Source organism: Equus quagga, chromosome 6, assembly GCF_021613505.1.
Source record: "Equus quagga isolate Etosha38 chromosome 6, UCLA_HA_Equagga_1.0, whole genome shotgun sequence".
In the NCBI taxonomy this organism is placed as follows: domain Eukaryota; kingdom Metazoa; phylum Chordata; class Mammalia; order Perissodactyla; family Equidae; genus Equus; species Equus quagga.
Window position 1 is genome coordinate 131,122,778 of NC_060272.1, and position 15,755 is coordinate 131,138,532.

The 15,755-nt window shown below is 49.0% G+C and overlaps 2 protein-coding genes across 6 annotated transcripts in view; one reads left to right on the forward strand and one right to left on the reverse strand.

Annotated features, from left to right (window-relative positions):
- Window positions 1-1,457, forward strand: part of UBAP1 (ubiquitin associated protein 1) — a 57,243-nt gene extending 55,786 nt beyond the window's left edge. For all 3 annotated transcript variants that reach the window (XM_046664385.1, XM_046664387.1, XM_046664386.1), the window contains one exon: window positions 339-1,457. In XM_046664385.1, the coding sequence (XP_046520341.1) occupies window positions 339-479 (141 nt within the window). In that variant the 3' untranslated portion in view covers window positions 480-1,457. The remainder of the gene's footprint in view (window positions 1-338) is intronic.
- Window positions 871-15,755, reverse strand: part of KIF24 (kinesin family member 24) — a 60,887-nt gene continuing 46,002 nt past the window's right edge. For all 3 annotated transcript variants that reach the window (XM_046664384.1, XM_046664382.1, XM_046664383.1), the window contains 5 exons: window positions 12,757-12,828; window positions 10,981-11,090; window positions 5,401-7,644; window positions 4,094-4,187; window positions 871-3,555 (listed from right to left, as the gene is read on the reverse strand). In XM_046664384.1, the coding sequence (XP_046520340.1) occupies window positions 3,415-3,555; window positions 4,094-4,187; window positions 5,401-7,644; window positions 10,981-11,090; window positions 12,757-12,828 (2,661 nt within the window). In that variant the 3' untranslated portion in view covers window positions 871-3,414. The remainder of the gene's footprint in view (window positions 3,556-4,093; window positions 4,188-5,400; window positions 7,645-10,980; window positions 11,091-12,756; window positions 12,829-15,755) is intronic.

Here is a 15,755-nt window from a genome sequence, read left to right on the forward strand (position 1 = left end):
TTTTGGATGACTGGGGAGACTGCTGGCCACTTTGCCTTTGCTGTTCTGGGTTCAGTATCCTACCTCAGTGGGAGTGTAGATGTGCATGGTGGGACCTGAACGGAGGTTGGGAGTTGGGGCTGGGCGTGGCTCCCGAAGGATGATGTGCGGTGACATCAGCCTGTCTGCCCTGGCTTCTCAATAGTCCTCTGCTTGCGAGGGCACCTCAGAGGGGCTCCTGAGGCTCTGGCAAAGGATGCAGACTCCCCCAGGCAGCCCCCTACACACATACTCCTCCACTCAGCTGTGCTATGTGACTGGACCCCTTTCTCTAATCTGTATTTTCTTCTCTCCCTTAGATGATGGAGTTTCTTCAGTTAATGAGCAAATTTAAGGAAATGGGCTTTGAACTGAAAGACATTAAGGAAGTTCTGCTATTACACAACAATGACCAGGACAACGCTCTGGAAGACCTCATGGCTCGGGCTGGAGCCAGCTGAGACCAGGCCTGCCAAGGCCCTGCCACGGAACCAGCCCCACAGGAGGCCCTGAGGAGCCCACCTGTGGGGGAGAAGGGGCACTCTTGGGGATTTTCTTTTGGGGGTGGAAGGTCAGGTGGGAGACTCTGCTTGCCCGTCTCCCTGAGCCTAGGCCCTGAGCTGGGGAGCAGAGGGGAAGATCAGGACAAATGAATGCCCCCAAACTGTCCTGGCTCCTTCCATATTAAATGTATTTTGAGAAGTGTCCTTCCCACCTCAGCCCTCCAGAGAAGCTTCCCTGCTCTTTCTGGGGTCTGTGTGTCCTCAGCGGAAACCTGTCCGGCTGCCAGGAGGAGTTGGGGAGGAGGAGTGGGAGGGCCAGACTCTGCTGCTTTGGGGCTAGATGCTTCCCTCCCCTGCACTGGTGGACTGAATTCTAATCCGAGTTGAGTGCAATTGAAAGGTTCTTCCAGGGTTTATTTTTTCCCCTTTTAACAAGGTCTCTAGCGTTACACTGGTTCCTCAATGTCTCCAAGGTGCAAAGAATGCCCTTTTCCCCACGGGGCCCCGAGTTTGCCTCTTCTGCCAGGCAGTCACCACGCTTCCCTGCCCCAGTCTGTTTCTTTCGGCTTGGTTTGGACCACCACCTCCCCTACCCAGGATTTTAGAGCCCGCGCTCTAGGAAACAGCTGTCGTTTGAGAAAGCATTGGCCCCTTCCAGCACACTGAGTAGGGGAGAAACGGGCCCCAATTCAGCTGCCCAGCACTAACTCCACCTCAGTTCTCCTCAGAGAACAGCCTCTCCCTCCAGCCCCCTGCTCTAGGATGACACAATGAGTAACACCTAGTCATAGAAATTAGTCTCTTTGGTTTGTTTTGTATTATGTTGTACATCATTAAAGATCTAAATACAAAGGATATACATCTTGATGAATCTAAAGTAATTTGCTAACTATTTTGATTCTTCAGAGAGAACTACTAATAAAAATCTAAAAGGTACGACCTGCTGTGATCATTTATTGCCAAGGGCTGTATTACTGAGGGGCATGGGAGGTGGTGGTGAAGGGATTTCCTGCTTAGATTTGCTGGAGATGGAACAGGACCTAACCGTTTTCTGTCATTTCAGTGCTTTCTTCCCACTTGGCCTGTGGGACCCAGGAGCTGGCCCTCCAGTCTGCCCTGGTTTTTGGTTTGCAAAGTTAGGCCCACAGTCTGTTTAAACCTGACCCGGCTCCGTCTTCTGGGCCATGGACGTTTGCCTGCCTGCAAGACTGACTGGGGGCTGAGACAGGCTGGGCTTTCGCACCCAGAGATGGTTCCCAGAAGGCCCTTTTCCGTGAGCAGCATCAGGCATTCATGTGCTTTGCACCGCAGGCAGGACTGGATTCAGACTGCCACCAGCTCTCGGTGGTGCTGTGGTATCTGATCGAAATGGGGTAATCCCTAACGTTTCTTGTCCTTGTACTTAGTACTGTCCCACAGTACCTCTGGTGCTCCTGGCTGGGGTGGGTCTCTTTTAGTGATTGTGAGGCGGGCCTGCAGAGCCTTTGGGCTGGGACGCCCCAACCTGGAGACAGGGCGCCCTCTGGTGGTCACATCAGGCACGGCCAGGGGTTGACCAAGGGAGGCAGGGCAGTAGCCTCTGAGCGCTAGGCTCTCTTCTGGCCTTTAAAATTAATTAAGCCCTCCTTTTACTTCTTTTAAAATTTTACCCATAGTTTTATGTATTTATTTTTTGGTGAGGAAGACTGTCGGTGAGCTAACATCTGTTAAGCCCTCCTTTTAAAAGCTTAAAAAGTTATCCTTTACCTATAGGCAATTAAAGTTTCCCACCATGATGGGCATTAGGGCCAAGGCTGTGACACATGATCAGTTTGACCCAGGGTGGCCTTGCTAAGTGATGGACCACCTGTAGGTCACCTTGTATTTCTCGAGCCTCTTCCTCCTAAAAAGACACACAGCAAGCAGAACTCACATGAAGTACGTGCACGTGTGTAAAAATTCTGCTTCAGAGTCTCGGACTGTAGACTAGAGCACTCAGGGCCGAGACACTGACCCCAGGCCCTGGAGAGACGTGGACAGCCAGGGCGATCCTAGCTGAAGGGCAGGCGGAGACGGACTTGCCTGAGATCTCCAGCTCTTCGCCTCTTCTGTGAGGGAGGGGACAGGGTGGGTGAAGAGTCGCAGACAGGAGCCAGGAACTGCCACAGGAACCTGAGAGCTACTGGGGGCTGTAACAGGCTGATGGTCCCAGCAAAAGGCAGAGATGGGAAACACACAATGCAGTGACCTGGACTGCAGGAAGGGAGGGGAAGTGGAAGCCTAAAGCCTGTCCCACATATGCTACAGTTAAAGACACGTCAAGGCAAAGGTTTACTCATTTTACATTTTCAAAAGCTAACTTAAAGCCCCAAATCACTCTCCAAGGGCTGAGGGGGCAAAGCTCACCCCGCCCCTGCCCCACCAGCACCAATGTTTTAGTCCTGAAGAAAGGCACAGAATTCAGCTGATAAAAGCCCCTGGGCTCAGCATGTTATCGTCCCCAGCTTGTGACCTCTGACCTCTAGGTTACTACAGACCACCCCATCCTCTGATCCCCAAATTTAGAAACATCTACAGGGTTATTAGACTCAGGGACGTTTTCATAGACAAAGGGTCAGTAAGAGACATGCTCTTCAAGCCCCAAAGAAAAGGGAGGGTCATATTAAGTTCTTCTGGCTGATCTGTCCTTCCTTACAGATGCTCCTGTGCTTGGAACTGAGGGACAGTTCCACATTCCAACACAGAGGAGCTGGGGCCCAGCTAAGGCCATGCGTGGCAGGGGAGGGGCGAGCATGGGCAGGACTGGGGAGCGGGTTCTGGTATCTGCAGGGACAACCTGGCAGGGGCCTCTCTAGCCCTTGAGACCCCTGCACAGGCTCCGCAGCTGCCCCACCACCCCATACTGGATCTTGCTCTAAGACACCACTGTCTTCTCAGGGGCCACGGCCGGCCTGTGGCAGGCCAGGTACAGTTGCAGCTGGCTCCTCAGACTCTGGATGCACTTGGATTTCAGAGCCATGATTTCATCCAGCTGGGTCACAAAATCTTCAAAATCCTGAGAAAGGAAACAAAGGACAAGTGAAGCTTTTGCTATGGCTTGCCTTCTGCCAGATCTGCTTTTCTAGTCCCTTCTCTTATAGGAAGATTTCAGAGCCCAGGCCCCTCTTCCACCTGGAAAACTTGCAGGACAGTCACTGAGGCACAGGATGGGGCCCACTTCTCTGCATTTGAGACACTTTCTATGTAGAGAGGTATTTTGCAGGGAAGAGGGGTGTTTTCGTAGACGTACTTCTGGTCTGCATGTGGCAGGTCACTGTTATCGTCACAGGGAGGGGCCCCAGCAAGCCACTAGGAAGGCAGCGTGGTGAAGGATAGAGGCTGGAAATATTTTAGCCTGGGCCTGGAGAGTACAGCACCAGCTCCCACCTGTCCTGGCACCCCTCAAGCTGTCTCAGGAGAGGCAAGGCCTTAACAACGTTCAGAGTGTGACAGCAGACCCTTAGCCCACACGTAACCACAGCAAACAAGGATGACCATCACACTACTGCAGGCGAATTCCAATAGCCCCTGAGTGTCCAGCCAAGGCCACTTACAGTAGGAGCCAGCTGGCTCATCAGGCTCTCCTCTTTGAAGCCCAGCTCAGCCATTTCATCCAGCTGTTCCTGGTGTGCTCGGATGACCACCTGCCTGGGAACACCAGAGGGGACGTGGTGAACTTCTGGGCCTCCCATCTCTCCTAGGCAGCTTTCTGGAGCTGAGCCTCATTTCCAGGCCAGGAGCTGCCCCTGCTCAAAGTGGTCAAGGCTTTGACCAGGACCAGTTCACCACCATCTCCTCCCCTCACCTGTCCTTTTCAGGAATTGTCAAGGGACTAGGGAGTACCAATGAGATGGAGAGAAAGAGGGGCTTCTGGAGCTGCCCCCTGCCTCCCCAGGTACAGAGGGACAGGGCTTGGGTGCCGTTTCACCTGCACAGGAGCTTCCCACAGCTTCCCTGCCGAAAGACTCAAGGCCACTGCAGCTGACACACTTGGCACAAGGTAGAGCCTGCTGCCAAGCCTACTGTCATTTCTACTTCTAGGGACCAAAGCAAGGGGGTTTGAGACCCTATTGATGGGTAGAGACCACAGAGACAGTAAGATTGTCTATCTGGGAGAGGCGGGCCCCTCAGCTCTATATCCCTGCATGCCCTTCTCTTTGTCCGTGGCCCTGGCCTGAGCCCCAGCAAGCAGGAGCCAGATAGCTGGCCTAGGTCTCAGGAGCCCTAGCAGAGGGCTGTAGCTTCATAGAGGAAGCGTCTCTTCCTACAGGCCCACAGTGCCCTCCAGCTCCTGGGCCTCTGATGCTGCGAGGGGCCCTGCTAGATCTTTCTGCCTCCTTTCTTTCGCATCCTCTAAAGTTGCTGTCTCATTTCTTTCTGCTGCACCAACCACAGCATCCTTTGGGGAAAGCAGCACAAATTACCAGCCCCTGTTTTTTACCTTCCCCATTTGGGAAGGTGCCCAGGCTGTCTTGGCTCTGGGGGCACAAAGCTGTAGCTACTACCTCCCTGGGCAGCACTTCCTGGAACACGGACCCAACAGAATGAAGAAGAGGATTCTGATCTGACCACAGGTCATAGGCTTGCATATGGGGACAGATCCTCCCTTCACTTACATTTTAGTTTCCCAGGCAGAGGGTCCACCCACCCTGGCAGGCCTGCTCCAATGCATTTTATTCCTGCTGTTCATGTCACATGCATCTAGGCAGGCTCCCTTGAAAAGCTGGACAAAGTCTTTCTCTAGTCACAGTACAGCTCTGACAATGAGCCAACCACAGCCATTCCCAAAACAGAACATTAAGCTAGGGTGGGAAGAGGGGTGTCAAAGGAGCTCAAGTCTTGGGCGGAAAGTCCAACTTACTGTGCATGCCCCAGAGTGGGCTGATGGAGTATCCTGGCAGTCTTAGAAGAGCAGCTGAGGACCAGGGGAGAGTCTGGCTTTGCTAAGCACCTTGGGATCAGCCTGTGTTTGAGCCACACAATGTCCTCACTGTAGCAGGGCAACTTGATGGGGTCTGTGGACAAACCCAGCTCCTGCCAACCAAGCCCTGCTGGATGCTCTCTCTCCTGGGCCCAGGGCTGGTCAGCTACAACACTACTTCCTGTTTGTAAGGTGAGAGTAGGCTCAGGGAGGGGTCCTCCAGTATGTATGGTGGGGAATGGCTTTCCTGGGAAACCCTGGGACCCGTCCAGCTCTGTCTCCTCAGCATCAGCATCGTACTGCTCACTATCTCCAAGTTCCTGGGAGAAGACTGCAGTCTCTCTGCTCTGACAGCCCTCCCCCAGGTCAGCGTCCCTCTTGGGCAGCTTGTCCGGTGGGTGCTGATGGATGGGTGATGGGGACAGAGCTGGAAGATCACCACTAGGCTTATTGTCAGGGGGAGATGATGAGAGCCACAGGTGCCGAGTTGCTGAAGACGTTGGCAGGACTGCCTCCTGATCACTAGAAGACACTGTGTGGCCCACAGATGGGCCCCCTGTGCCCACTGCCACTAGACTGTGCACAGCCCCACGCTGGGCCGGCTGCTCCGAGGGAGGAAAGCCCTCATTGTCTGGGTTCTCCAGGAGGGACACAGTGAGGGGAGCCATCAGTCCAGAAGCATATTCAGAGTACATGCCTGACTCCCCTCTAGAGTCTTCCCCTTGGAAAGAGTTACTGTTTCTCATTGTTCTGGTCGCTAGAGTTGGGCTATCTTCACTGACTTCTCTCAGAGGTGTGCTGGCTGTGTCTCTTTGGTCTGGGGGTCCAGGAACAGCAATGTGGGATAATGAGAAAGTGACACTGTCTTCCTCTGGGGATGGTGAGCTGCCCTCAGCCTGCCCAGGAACCTCACTTCTGAAGGCATCCGGTCTGAGATCCAAGGCTGGGCTGCCACCTCTTTTCTGGCCACACACAAAGTCCACCTGTGAGCAGTAAGGCTTCTCCGCCAGGTTGTCTCTACGAGAAGGCCGCCCTGAGGAGGTGGAGTCCTCCTCTCTGCTCCACTCCAAGGGCACCTTACTTGGGCTGTGGCCGTGATCAGATGCAGCTCTTCTATGGCTTGTGGGGTCCCTGGAGTACATCCAGCTTTCCGTTAGACCCTTCTCGTCACCATCTGTTCTGGGGCTAAAAAACAGACTCTGCCGCCTTTCGGCTACCTGTTCCTCGGGACCTTGCTCCTTCTGATGAAGGAAGAACGAGCCTTCGCTCTTCTCCAGGGTGTGTCTCTGCTTTGTGGTCCTCTGACTGGAGACATGTGAAAAAGAGTCTTCACTGAAATCGCTGTCATCAAGGTCCTCAGCTTGGGCTCCATCGTGGCTCTCAGAATAAGAGCGGAAAGGAAGTGGGGTCTCATTCTGGAGCTGCCCCTCTTGGGGCCTGTACTGGCATAAAAACCTTTCTAGTGGTTGGTACTTCAACTTCTGCTGGAGGAGAGGTGGCTGCTGGAACTGCTGGTGATAAAAGCGCAAATGTTCCTCCCTCTCCTTCTGATGTGGAGGGATGTCTGTCCAAGCTGCTGAGGCAGGCCTGGCAGGCACGTCCCCCTTGCTGGCCTGACTGTACTCTGCTAAGTGGTGGACGCTGCCAAAGGGGAGCGCAACTCGTGACACGAGCTGCTTCTGCACTGGCTGCACAGTCTGCACTTTCTTGCCCTTGGAGGGCAGCCTGCCATGCACCAGGTCTTTTCCTGGGCCAGGGGTGCTGCTGCCCCACCTGAGGGCAGTTTTGCTGCTGATTTGATTTTTCCCAGAGCAGAATGAAGCTGACTCTCCTGCCCCTTTTTTGGCTAAATGTCTAGACTGCACGGCTCCTTTGATGGGGCTGGTCTGAATGACCCACTCTTCGGGAGGACTCCCTCTGGAGCCACCTCTTTTACCAGGGACTTGAGGTACAGAAGCGAAAGGGATGTTGGGTGGGTGGCTGGCCAGAGGATGGGCCTTTCCTTTCGTGGAGACAGGTGCCACTGTGACTGACTGCTGAAGCCCCAGCTTGACTTTTTTGGGAGAACATTTGTCCCCTGGCAGGGCCACAGGGGAGCTCTGAATTCGTTTTGGAGACGAGTTCCCAGATGTCCGATTTCGAGCTGACGTGCAACATTTAGTGCCTTTCTTTAGTTCTTTGACCCTGTAAATGACCATGTTAAGTTAAATGTGTATTCTTGCATGTTCTGTAATTCTTTTTCTACAGCTTTCAGGGAAAATAAAAACCAAAGAAAAGTATTATAAGAATTGGGAGTTATTTTTCTATCTGGGAGAGAATAAGAGGAAGTGGAGAGATTCTATTTCAGCATGAGATACCTCTCTTTACCTGAATAAAAAAGATCAGTGACTTCTCTGAGGATATAAGCACGCACCGCACATTCCATGGTCAGAAGAGTTTTGGAAATCACCGCAGTTCCATGTGCGGGACAGGCCAGGGGAGGAGTCTTGGAAGTGTACTCGGTCCATGCAGGGCTCACGCCAGGCTTCCTGAAGATGGCCAATTCAGGAGCCTCATGTCTACCGCTCACCTGCTATTGCACAATCAGAGCCCTCTCTTCCTGCAAACCACGGCTTTTCAGGCTTCTTTGAGAAAACGAGTTCCCTCAGACCTGCTGGGCACTTCAGGAAGCAAAAGCCCTCTGGAAATAAGTGGGCTGTGCTAATTCCTTAAGGGAGACATGACCTGTGCATTCCCAGGGTTTCTCAACCTCAGCACTAGGTATTTGGAGTCAGATAACTCTGTTGTGGGGCCGTCCTGTGCACTGTGGGATGTTTAGCGGCATCCTTGGCCTCCACCCCCTAGATGCTAGTAGCACTTCTCCCCAGTCACGACAGTCAAAAGTGTCTCTAGACATTGCCAAATGTCCCCTGGGAGGTAAAATCACCCCCTATATAGAGAAATACACAACCATGCTATATTCCACACAGGAATTTTAGAGAATATGAAAAATCCAGAATTCGGTATCTGTGATACTTAAAACAAAAACACTGTAAGAATTTGGAATTACAAGAAAACATCAAGCAAAACTGTGACTCTCCAGTGGTTGGTTTGTAGATTCTGCATTAAAATCCCCAGGAGGAGCAGTGCTTCTGCCTGGGGGCTCCCGGAAAATGTCTTTCCCATTGTTCTGGTTTTAATCCAATCCTCAGTGGGAGCCAAAGGACTCCTCTGGCCATTTCTGAAAACCAAGACAGTAAACCTGACACTGAGACTTGATTTAAATCTTCCTTTTACGTCTGAGAGGCAAGGCAAGCAGCTAACACAGCTAGGCAGAGAGACGCGGGATGCGACTGAAGACACGTGCACTGTGCCCCTGGGCCTTCGCTAGGTGCTGCAGCAGGGCACGAAGACAAGGGACGGGCTGAGAGCTGACACAGCAAGGCTAGATGGTTCCAAGCGACTTCCTCTTATACAAATCAAAGCTACTTTACTTTTACTAAGAGAGAAAGACCAAAATTTCCCCTTAGGAGTCACAGTAAATAATTCTAGAAACCTGAGTGCCAGAAGGAATCCTACAGGCAATCTGGTCATTGATGCTATATGCTTCCAATACACTCTGCCTGTTAGCGGAACCACTCCTGTCGCTGAGCTGTCTTCTGATATACCTGCTGGGGGTTCAGCCGGACTTCATTTTTGGACTACTGAGCAACATTCTTCTAGCATGTGGAGGGATAAACATTTTAAATGAGAGGGAAGTTTTTAAAATAAGCAATAAAATCATCCTCATCCTGTGTACGTATAGATTATTACCTAAATTAATTTAATTAGGCCTCATTTAAGCATATAAATGCTTTTCATATTCATTTTCAATAATTTATCAGACTGCTTTGAATGGGAGAGACTATTTCTATTGTACTTTTTCTATTCTTTTTTTTAACCCAAATTATTTCAAATAACTTCTCAATGTAGCCACTATGAGAAAGGGTTATTTGCATCTTCCTTACTGGGGCACTGAGAGGAATACCTTGTCTTCTGCTCCTAATGCGGAAGCTCTCACCTCAAGCAGATGATACATGCCTGTGATGTGGGGAGTAAGCGGCGTTATGAAATAAGATCGGCCTAGAGTTAATAATTGTTGAAGTTGGACAACGGATACATGGCGGGAAGGAACTTCAAGCCATACTGGTTTTTTGGGAACACTTTTTGATCATCCCAGGTCTTCTATGGGCTCTCAGTTCATGCAGTAGCCTCTCCACTTTCTTCTCGCGGTGCTGGTGCGCTGGCATTAGGAAACCATGCAAGAAAGGAAAGCTCCTTGAGGAAACTTCTTTGGGGGACCTCTTAGTATCACTTGTGTTAGAGTGAACATATACTGAGCGCTCACTGTGTGCCAGGTGTGGTGCTAAGCCCGCCAGACATAGTACCTCGTTGATTCTACATAACTGTTACATGAGGTATATGAGGTGCCATTACTATCCCCTTTCAGATAAGGAAACTGGGGCCCAGAGAGGTTGAAAACTTGCCCAAGGCCACTCAGCTAGCTAGTGGCAGAGGCAGGGTAGTCCAATTGGCCCAGATAGTCTGCTCTGGTAACCACTCTGTAAACTCTCTCTCCTATTGAAATGAGATAAAGTACCCAGAGGCCCCACTCAAGCCCTGACACCAGGGGCAGCTCCTTTCATTCACAAATACTTACTGTGCATCTACTGGGTACCAAGTACTGTGTGGGCAGTAGACATACAGTGGAGAAAAAGATAGATCATGTTCCTGTCCTCATGGAACTTAAACGATAGCTCATCTTTCCTTCTCAATGAGTTTCATAAAATGCCACGGATACTAAAGATTCCTCAACAGTAATTAAAAAAAAAATGTTTCCCTCAAATACTTTGTTAACCCTGGAGACAGCTTCTGGGAGACGGAAGAGGCTACAAGAGGACCAGGGAGCAAAGCAGCCAGAGGGAAGGAGGGTAACGAGAGCATCTTCACCCACCTAGGAGACACGTAAGATGGGGGAACGCTGGCAGATACCAAAGTCACCCCAGAAAGAGCCCTGACCAGGCAGTCAGGGGTGCGAGCTCTGCCACTAACTCCCAATAAGCCCTTTGAAAGTTGCTGCCCTTCTCTGGGCCTCAGTTTCTCCTTCTGTAACATGTCTGGTTTAGTCTCTTCTGGAAGTACATAGCTCTAAATGCTTCTGCCTTGACAAGTAATAGGTGCTGTGTCCCTTACAATTAGGGCTGAGGCGAGCAAGAAGAAAACCTCATGGAGCCTTCTACTCCAAATAAATATTTCATCTCCCACTAACCATTTAAAAGCCACTGATGGAGTTGTCTCCTGAAAGGGAATGTGTTACCTTCCTCTTGTCACATTCACGCTTATAAAATGGCAGGGCCTACCACGTCACATTCTTCAAATGACCAATTGTACATTCCCCTGGTAGTAGGATCACTGCCCCAAGAACAGGCTTGTGGAGCTCAAGGTCAGATTCCTGTGTGTGTAAGAGACACACACACACATGACCTGCACTGAAGGACTCACCGGTCAGCATAGCGCAAGGTATTCAGAGTGTGCTCGGTGGCCACATGGCTTGGTGAGATGTTGGCGATCATGCAGGTTTTGGCATTGCCGATGAAAGAGTCCTTGAGAACCTGTGCGAACAGAAGGCAGGTCAATGAAATCAACTAAGAAAGGGCACACTGACTACTTACTGTGTGCAGGACACTGGGCCACAGTCCCCCTGTCTACAAAAAGGCAATTCATAAATGAAGAGATACAAATGATCAATAAACACAAAAAAAGGTACTTGTGTTACTACTGATCAAAGAAATGCAAACAAACCTCTAAAAAACTAATATTTTTTCACCTATAAGATTAAGAAATGACACCTTGCCCCTGGTGATGATTTGGGGAGAGGGGCGCTCTTGTACACTGCCACACTGCCCCTGGACTGTGTGCCAGGAACTGGAACAAGCTTTCGGGAGGGCAGTGTGGCAATTTGTATCAAAATGGACACTACTGGTTTGGCAATCACACTTCCAAGATTTTATCCCAAGAAGATAACAACTGCTCAATTGATCAAAAATAAAGTACACCCAGGCTATTCATTACAACATTATTATAATAATAAAATTTGGAAAATCTAGGAGTCTTTAAACAGGGAACAAACTAAGTAACTGTAAACTAAATACAATACAACGATTAAAAAGAATTATGCATATCTGTCCTTAGGTACATGGAAAGATCTAAAGCTTACCGTTGAGTGAAAAAGGTCTGACTTCCTAACTCTCTAAGTGGATCTACGTGTGGATATGTGGGCAGAGACGCCTGCAAGGATGTTCACCAGACGGAGCAGTAGTTACCACTGGGAGGTGGGCTCTCAGGGACTTTTTACCATCTTTGTACTTGGATGCACTCTTTGGATTTTCTTTTTTTTTAATTAGATAGGAACACATTTTCTGGGGATGGGGAACTTGTTTTAAAAAAACAACAGAGCCACTATCAGAATCAGGACTAGCCACGCATAAGAAGGGCTTCCTAAGGTCCCTGACTGAGACAGTGTTTGACAAGTCCCAGTCTAACCCAAGGTCACCAGTTCTGACCAGCAAGGAGCCATGTTGCTACAGGTCCTGCCCCAGTCTGGCTGCACAGAGTGAAAACCTCTCCCAGAATACGAGGGTCCTCACCCAGACCGCCCTCCACTGCGCACAGGACTCCGTGCAGAGAGGAGCCAGGGCGCCCACAGCTGTCTTCACAGTTGTCTGTGCACAGGCAGGCCCCGCCACGGGCCACTCTGCTGCAGCCATTACAGATGCTGACTTACTGGTGTTTTCCACCAATAAAGAAGCACATTTTCATGACAGAAAAACGCAAGAAAAAGATTATCTACCACTCAGAATAATCAGTTAACATATGCATAATTTTTCTGTGTAGTTTTTTTTCTCATTTCACATTTTTTAACCATAGATCTTGGTCATCTTTCTGTCAGTACCTGCCCCAAATTGATCTCATTCTTTTTAACTGCGCCACTATTTTTTGTCTTGAAATACTGGGTTAGATTTCACAGCTAAGAAAGTACCAAATGCAACTATACCCCCGGCCTCTTCAAAGGCTCAGAGACGCCACCGGATCAGCAAGGTTTCTCTACATTAGAAATAAGGAGAGGGCGGTTGGATGGTGACCAGAAGAGCGCTGTCGCCCCTGTAGGAGCCCGGCTGCCTCTCCCCTCCGCCGAGACTGAGAGCTCCTGGAAGGAACGGGGCTCCCCCCACCCCCGCCGTGAAGGAGAACAAACTCAAAGCTCACATTTAACTTTACCTGAGTTAATTTGCTTTGCCTGAAGGGAGTGTGGGTGTGTTCCTGGTCCAACGCTCGGATACACTCCTTCAGCTGCAAAGTAGTAGAGTGACAACAAGCACATCACATATACATGCAAACAAAGAGTAACAGGCCAGATTTTTCTTAAATAAACCACATTCAGGCAATCCTCCAAAAAGAAGTCAAAATGCCCTGGTAGTCTCTTGTTCAACAAGAAGAAAACAAGCTAGACTGGGAATCATCGTCCTGTGTAAGCTGTGCCCAGTTAAGGGCCCCCCACCTTAACAGCTGTGATCCTAGGATTAGCCCTGATAGCATGGACCAGGTCCCAGAGTCCAAGCTTACGTGGTGGCAGTTCCAGTTTGCCAGAACTTTCTCTCTTCTTACATTCTTCCCAACTAAAGACGCACTTCAGTAGAGAAAATATCCACACCACTCCCCTGCCTCCCCGCTCACACACGCACACCTACAGGGGTAGATTTAAATGTTGACTCAGTTGTTTGAATGGGGTGGGAGAAATTCTAGAGTCAGGGCACTGACTTCAGGCACACCTGACATGATACACTGAGAAGGGTACACCTCCCGTGGTATTTTTGCTAAAAACTCATTACTTCAATCTAATCATGAGAAAACATCAGACAAACCCAAATTCAGACATTCTGAAAAATAACTGGCCAGCATTCTTCAAATGTTAAGGTCATGACTGGCAAAAACTGAGGAGACTACAGAAAAACGACAACTAAATGTAACAAAGGATCCTGGAGCTGAAAAAGGATGTTAGTGGGACTGCTGGTGAAATTCAAATGTCTGTAGGTTAGTTAACAGTATTATGGCAATGTTAATTTCCTGATGATTTAGATCACTTTACTATGGTTATGTAAGATGTTAACATTAGGGAAGCTGGGGGGCTGGCCCAGTGGCACAGCGGTTAAGTTCACATGTTCTGCTTTGGCGACCCAGGGTCTGCTGGTTCGGATCCTGGGTGTGGACATGGCACCACTCATGAAGCCATGCTGTGGCAGGTGTCCCACATATAAAAGTAGAGGAAAATGGGCATAGATGTTAGCTCAGGGCCAGTCTTCCTCAGCAAAAAACAAACAAAAAAAAGGAGGACTGGCAGCAGATGTTAGCTCAGGGCTGATCTTTCTCAGAAAAAAAAAAATTAGGGAAGCTGGGAGAAGAAATGTTGTGTATTTATTTTAGCAACTTTTTAAATAAATCTAAAATTATTCAAAATTTAAACAAGAAAAAGAAAAAGATGCTGATTTCTCTCTCAGCCTCCCAATTTATCCCTCATGAGGCATGGAAATAACGTGCCTAGCTGATGACTTCAGTTCTGATCAAAGGACTTAAATAATATGCATGGGCACAAGGGAGCACCATGCAGCTATAGAAAGAATCAAGGGAGATCTCTATACAGCCATGGAGTGAGTTCCAGGACACTGTGGGGTAGAAAAGCAAAGTGCACAACAGTGTTTACAGTACCCTGCCTTTTTTTCTGAGAAAAGTGGTGAGTACAAACATAGAGACAGGTATGAGGCTGGCTCCGTGGTCGAGTGGTTAAGTTCATGTGCTCCGCTTCAGCGACCCAGGGTTTCACTGGTTGGGATCCTGGGCGCAGACATGGCATCACTCATCAAGCCATGCTGAGCCAGTGTCCCACATGCCACAACTAGAAGGACTCGCAACTAAAATATACAACTATGTACCGGGGGCCTTTGGGAGAAAAAGGAAAAATAAAATCTTAAAAAACAAACAAACAAAAAAACATCGAGACAGGTAGAAAAATGGTTATCTAAGGGGAGGGAGGGAACAGGGTTGAGGGGACAATGTGAATGTGAGGGAACAGAATCTGAAGGTGGCTTGTTTTCCAATTTTTACTTTAACTGAATATGAAATTGGTAAGCTCAAGCACACAGAAGAATTATTTCAAGTGACTTTGCAACACAATATTATGACTATACATCTCTAGTGGGCTACAACCTAAGGGTAAAAAGGAAACTGCAAAGAAATCTTTTTTCGTTTGAGGAAGATTAGCCCTGAGCTAACTACTGCCAATCCTCCTCTTTTTTCTAAGGAACACTGGCCCTGAGCTAACATCCATGCCCATCTTACTCTACTTTATATGTGGGACACCTACCACAGCATGGCTTTTTGCCAAGCAGTGCCATGTCCACACCCGGGATCCAAACTGGCGAACCCTGGGCCACCGAGAAGTGGAACGTGCACACTTAACTGCTGCGCCACCGGGCCGGCCCCTGCAAAGAAATCTTAGTCTGAATTCAGTAATCACTCTACGAGTAACAGTAGCACTATTCTGAAATACATACATATTGAAGTAGAGCAGATAAATTATATTAATGTTTTTAGGAACCGAGAATTCTAGCATAAGAGAAATATAAATTCAAAAAAGTTAAGCAAAAACCCTGGAATCTTAATTTTGAATTAATTTATTAGTATAAATCCCTCATATATTTTTCTCCTTCAAAAAAATTTATTTCCAGGGCTGGCCCTGTGGCTTAGTGGTTAAAGTTCTGCATGCTCCGCTTTGGTGGCCCAGGTTTGTGGGTTCAGATCCTGGGCGCAGACCTTCACTGCTCGTCAAGCCATGCTGTGGCGGCAACCCACATCCAAAATAGAGGAAGCCTAGCACAGATGTTAGCTCAGGGCCAATCTTCCTCAGCAAAACAAAACAAAACAATTTCCTACCTCCATCCATTAAAAAGGTCTAGAAGCAAAACTAACCCAGTGGTAGTAAGCACCCCTAGCACCCTTAAGTGGTCTCTAAATAGCATTTCCCTCTAAAACCAGGGCTTGTTGAAGAAATGGCTGATTCAAGGTCTGGGGAAGGAAATGTACAAGATAAGCCTAGAACATCCTGTCACTGCATAAAGCCAGAAGGCTATCAGGAAGTAGTAGAGTTGGGTCAAAAAGACACAGGAACATAATTGAAAAGGCTCCCACTGGCCAAGGACATACAATTTAAGCAGTGAAAAGAA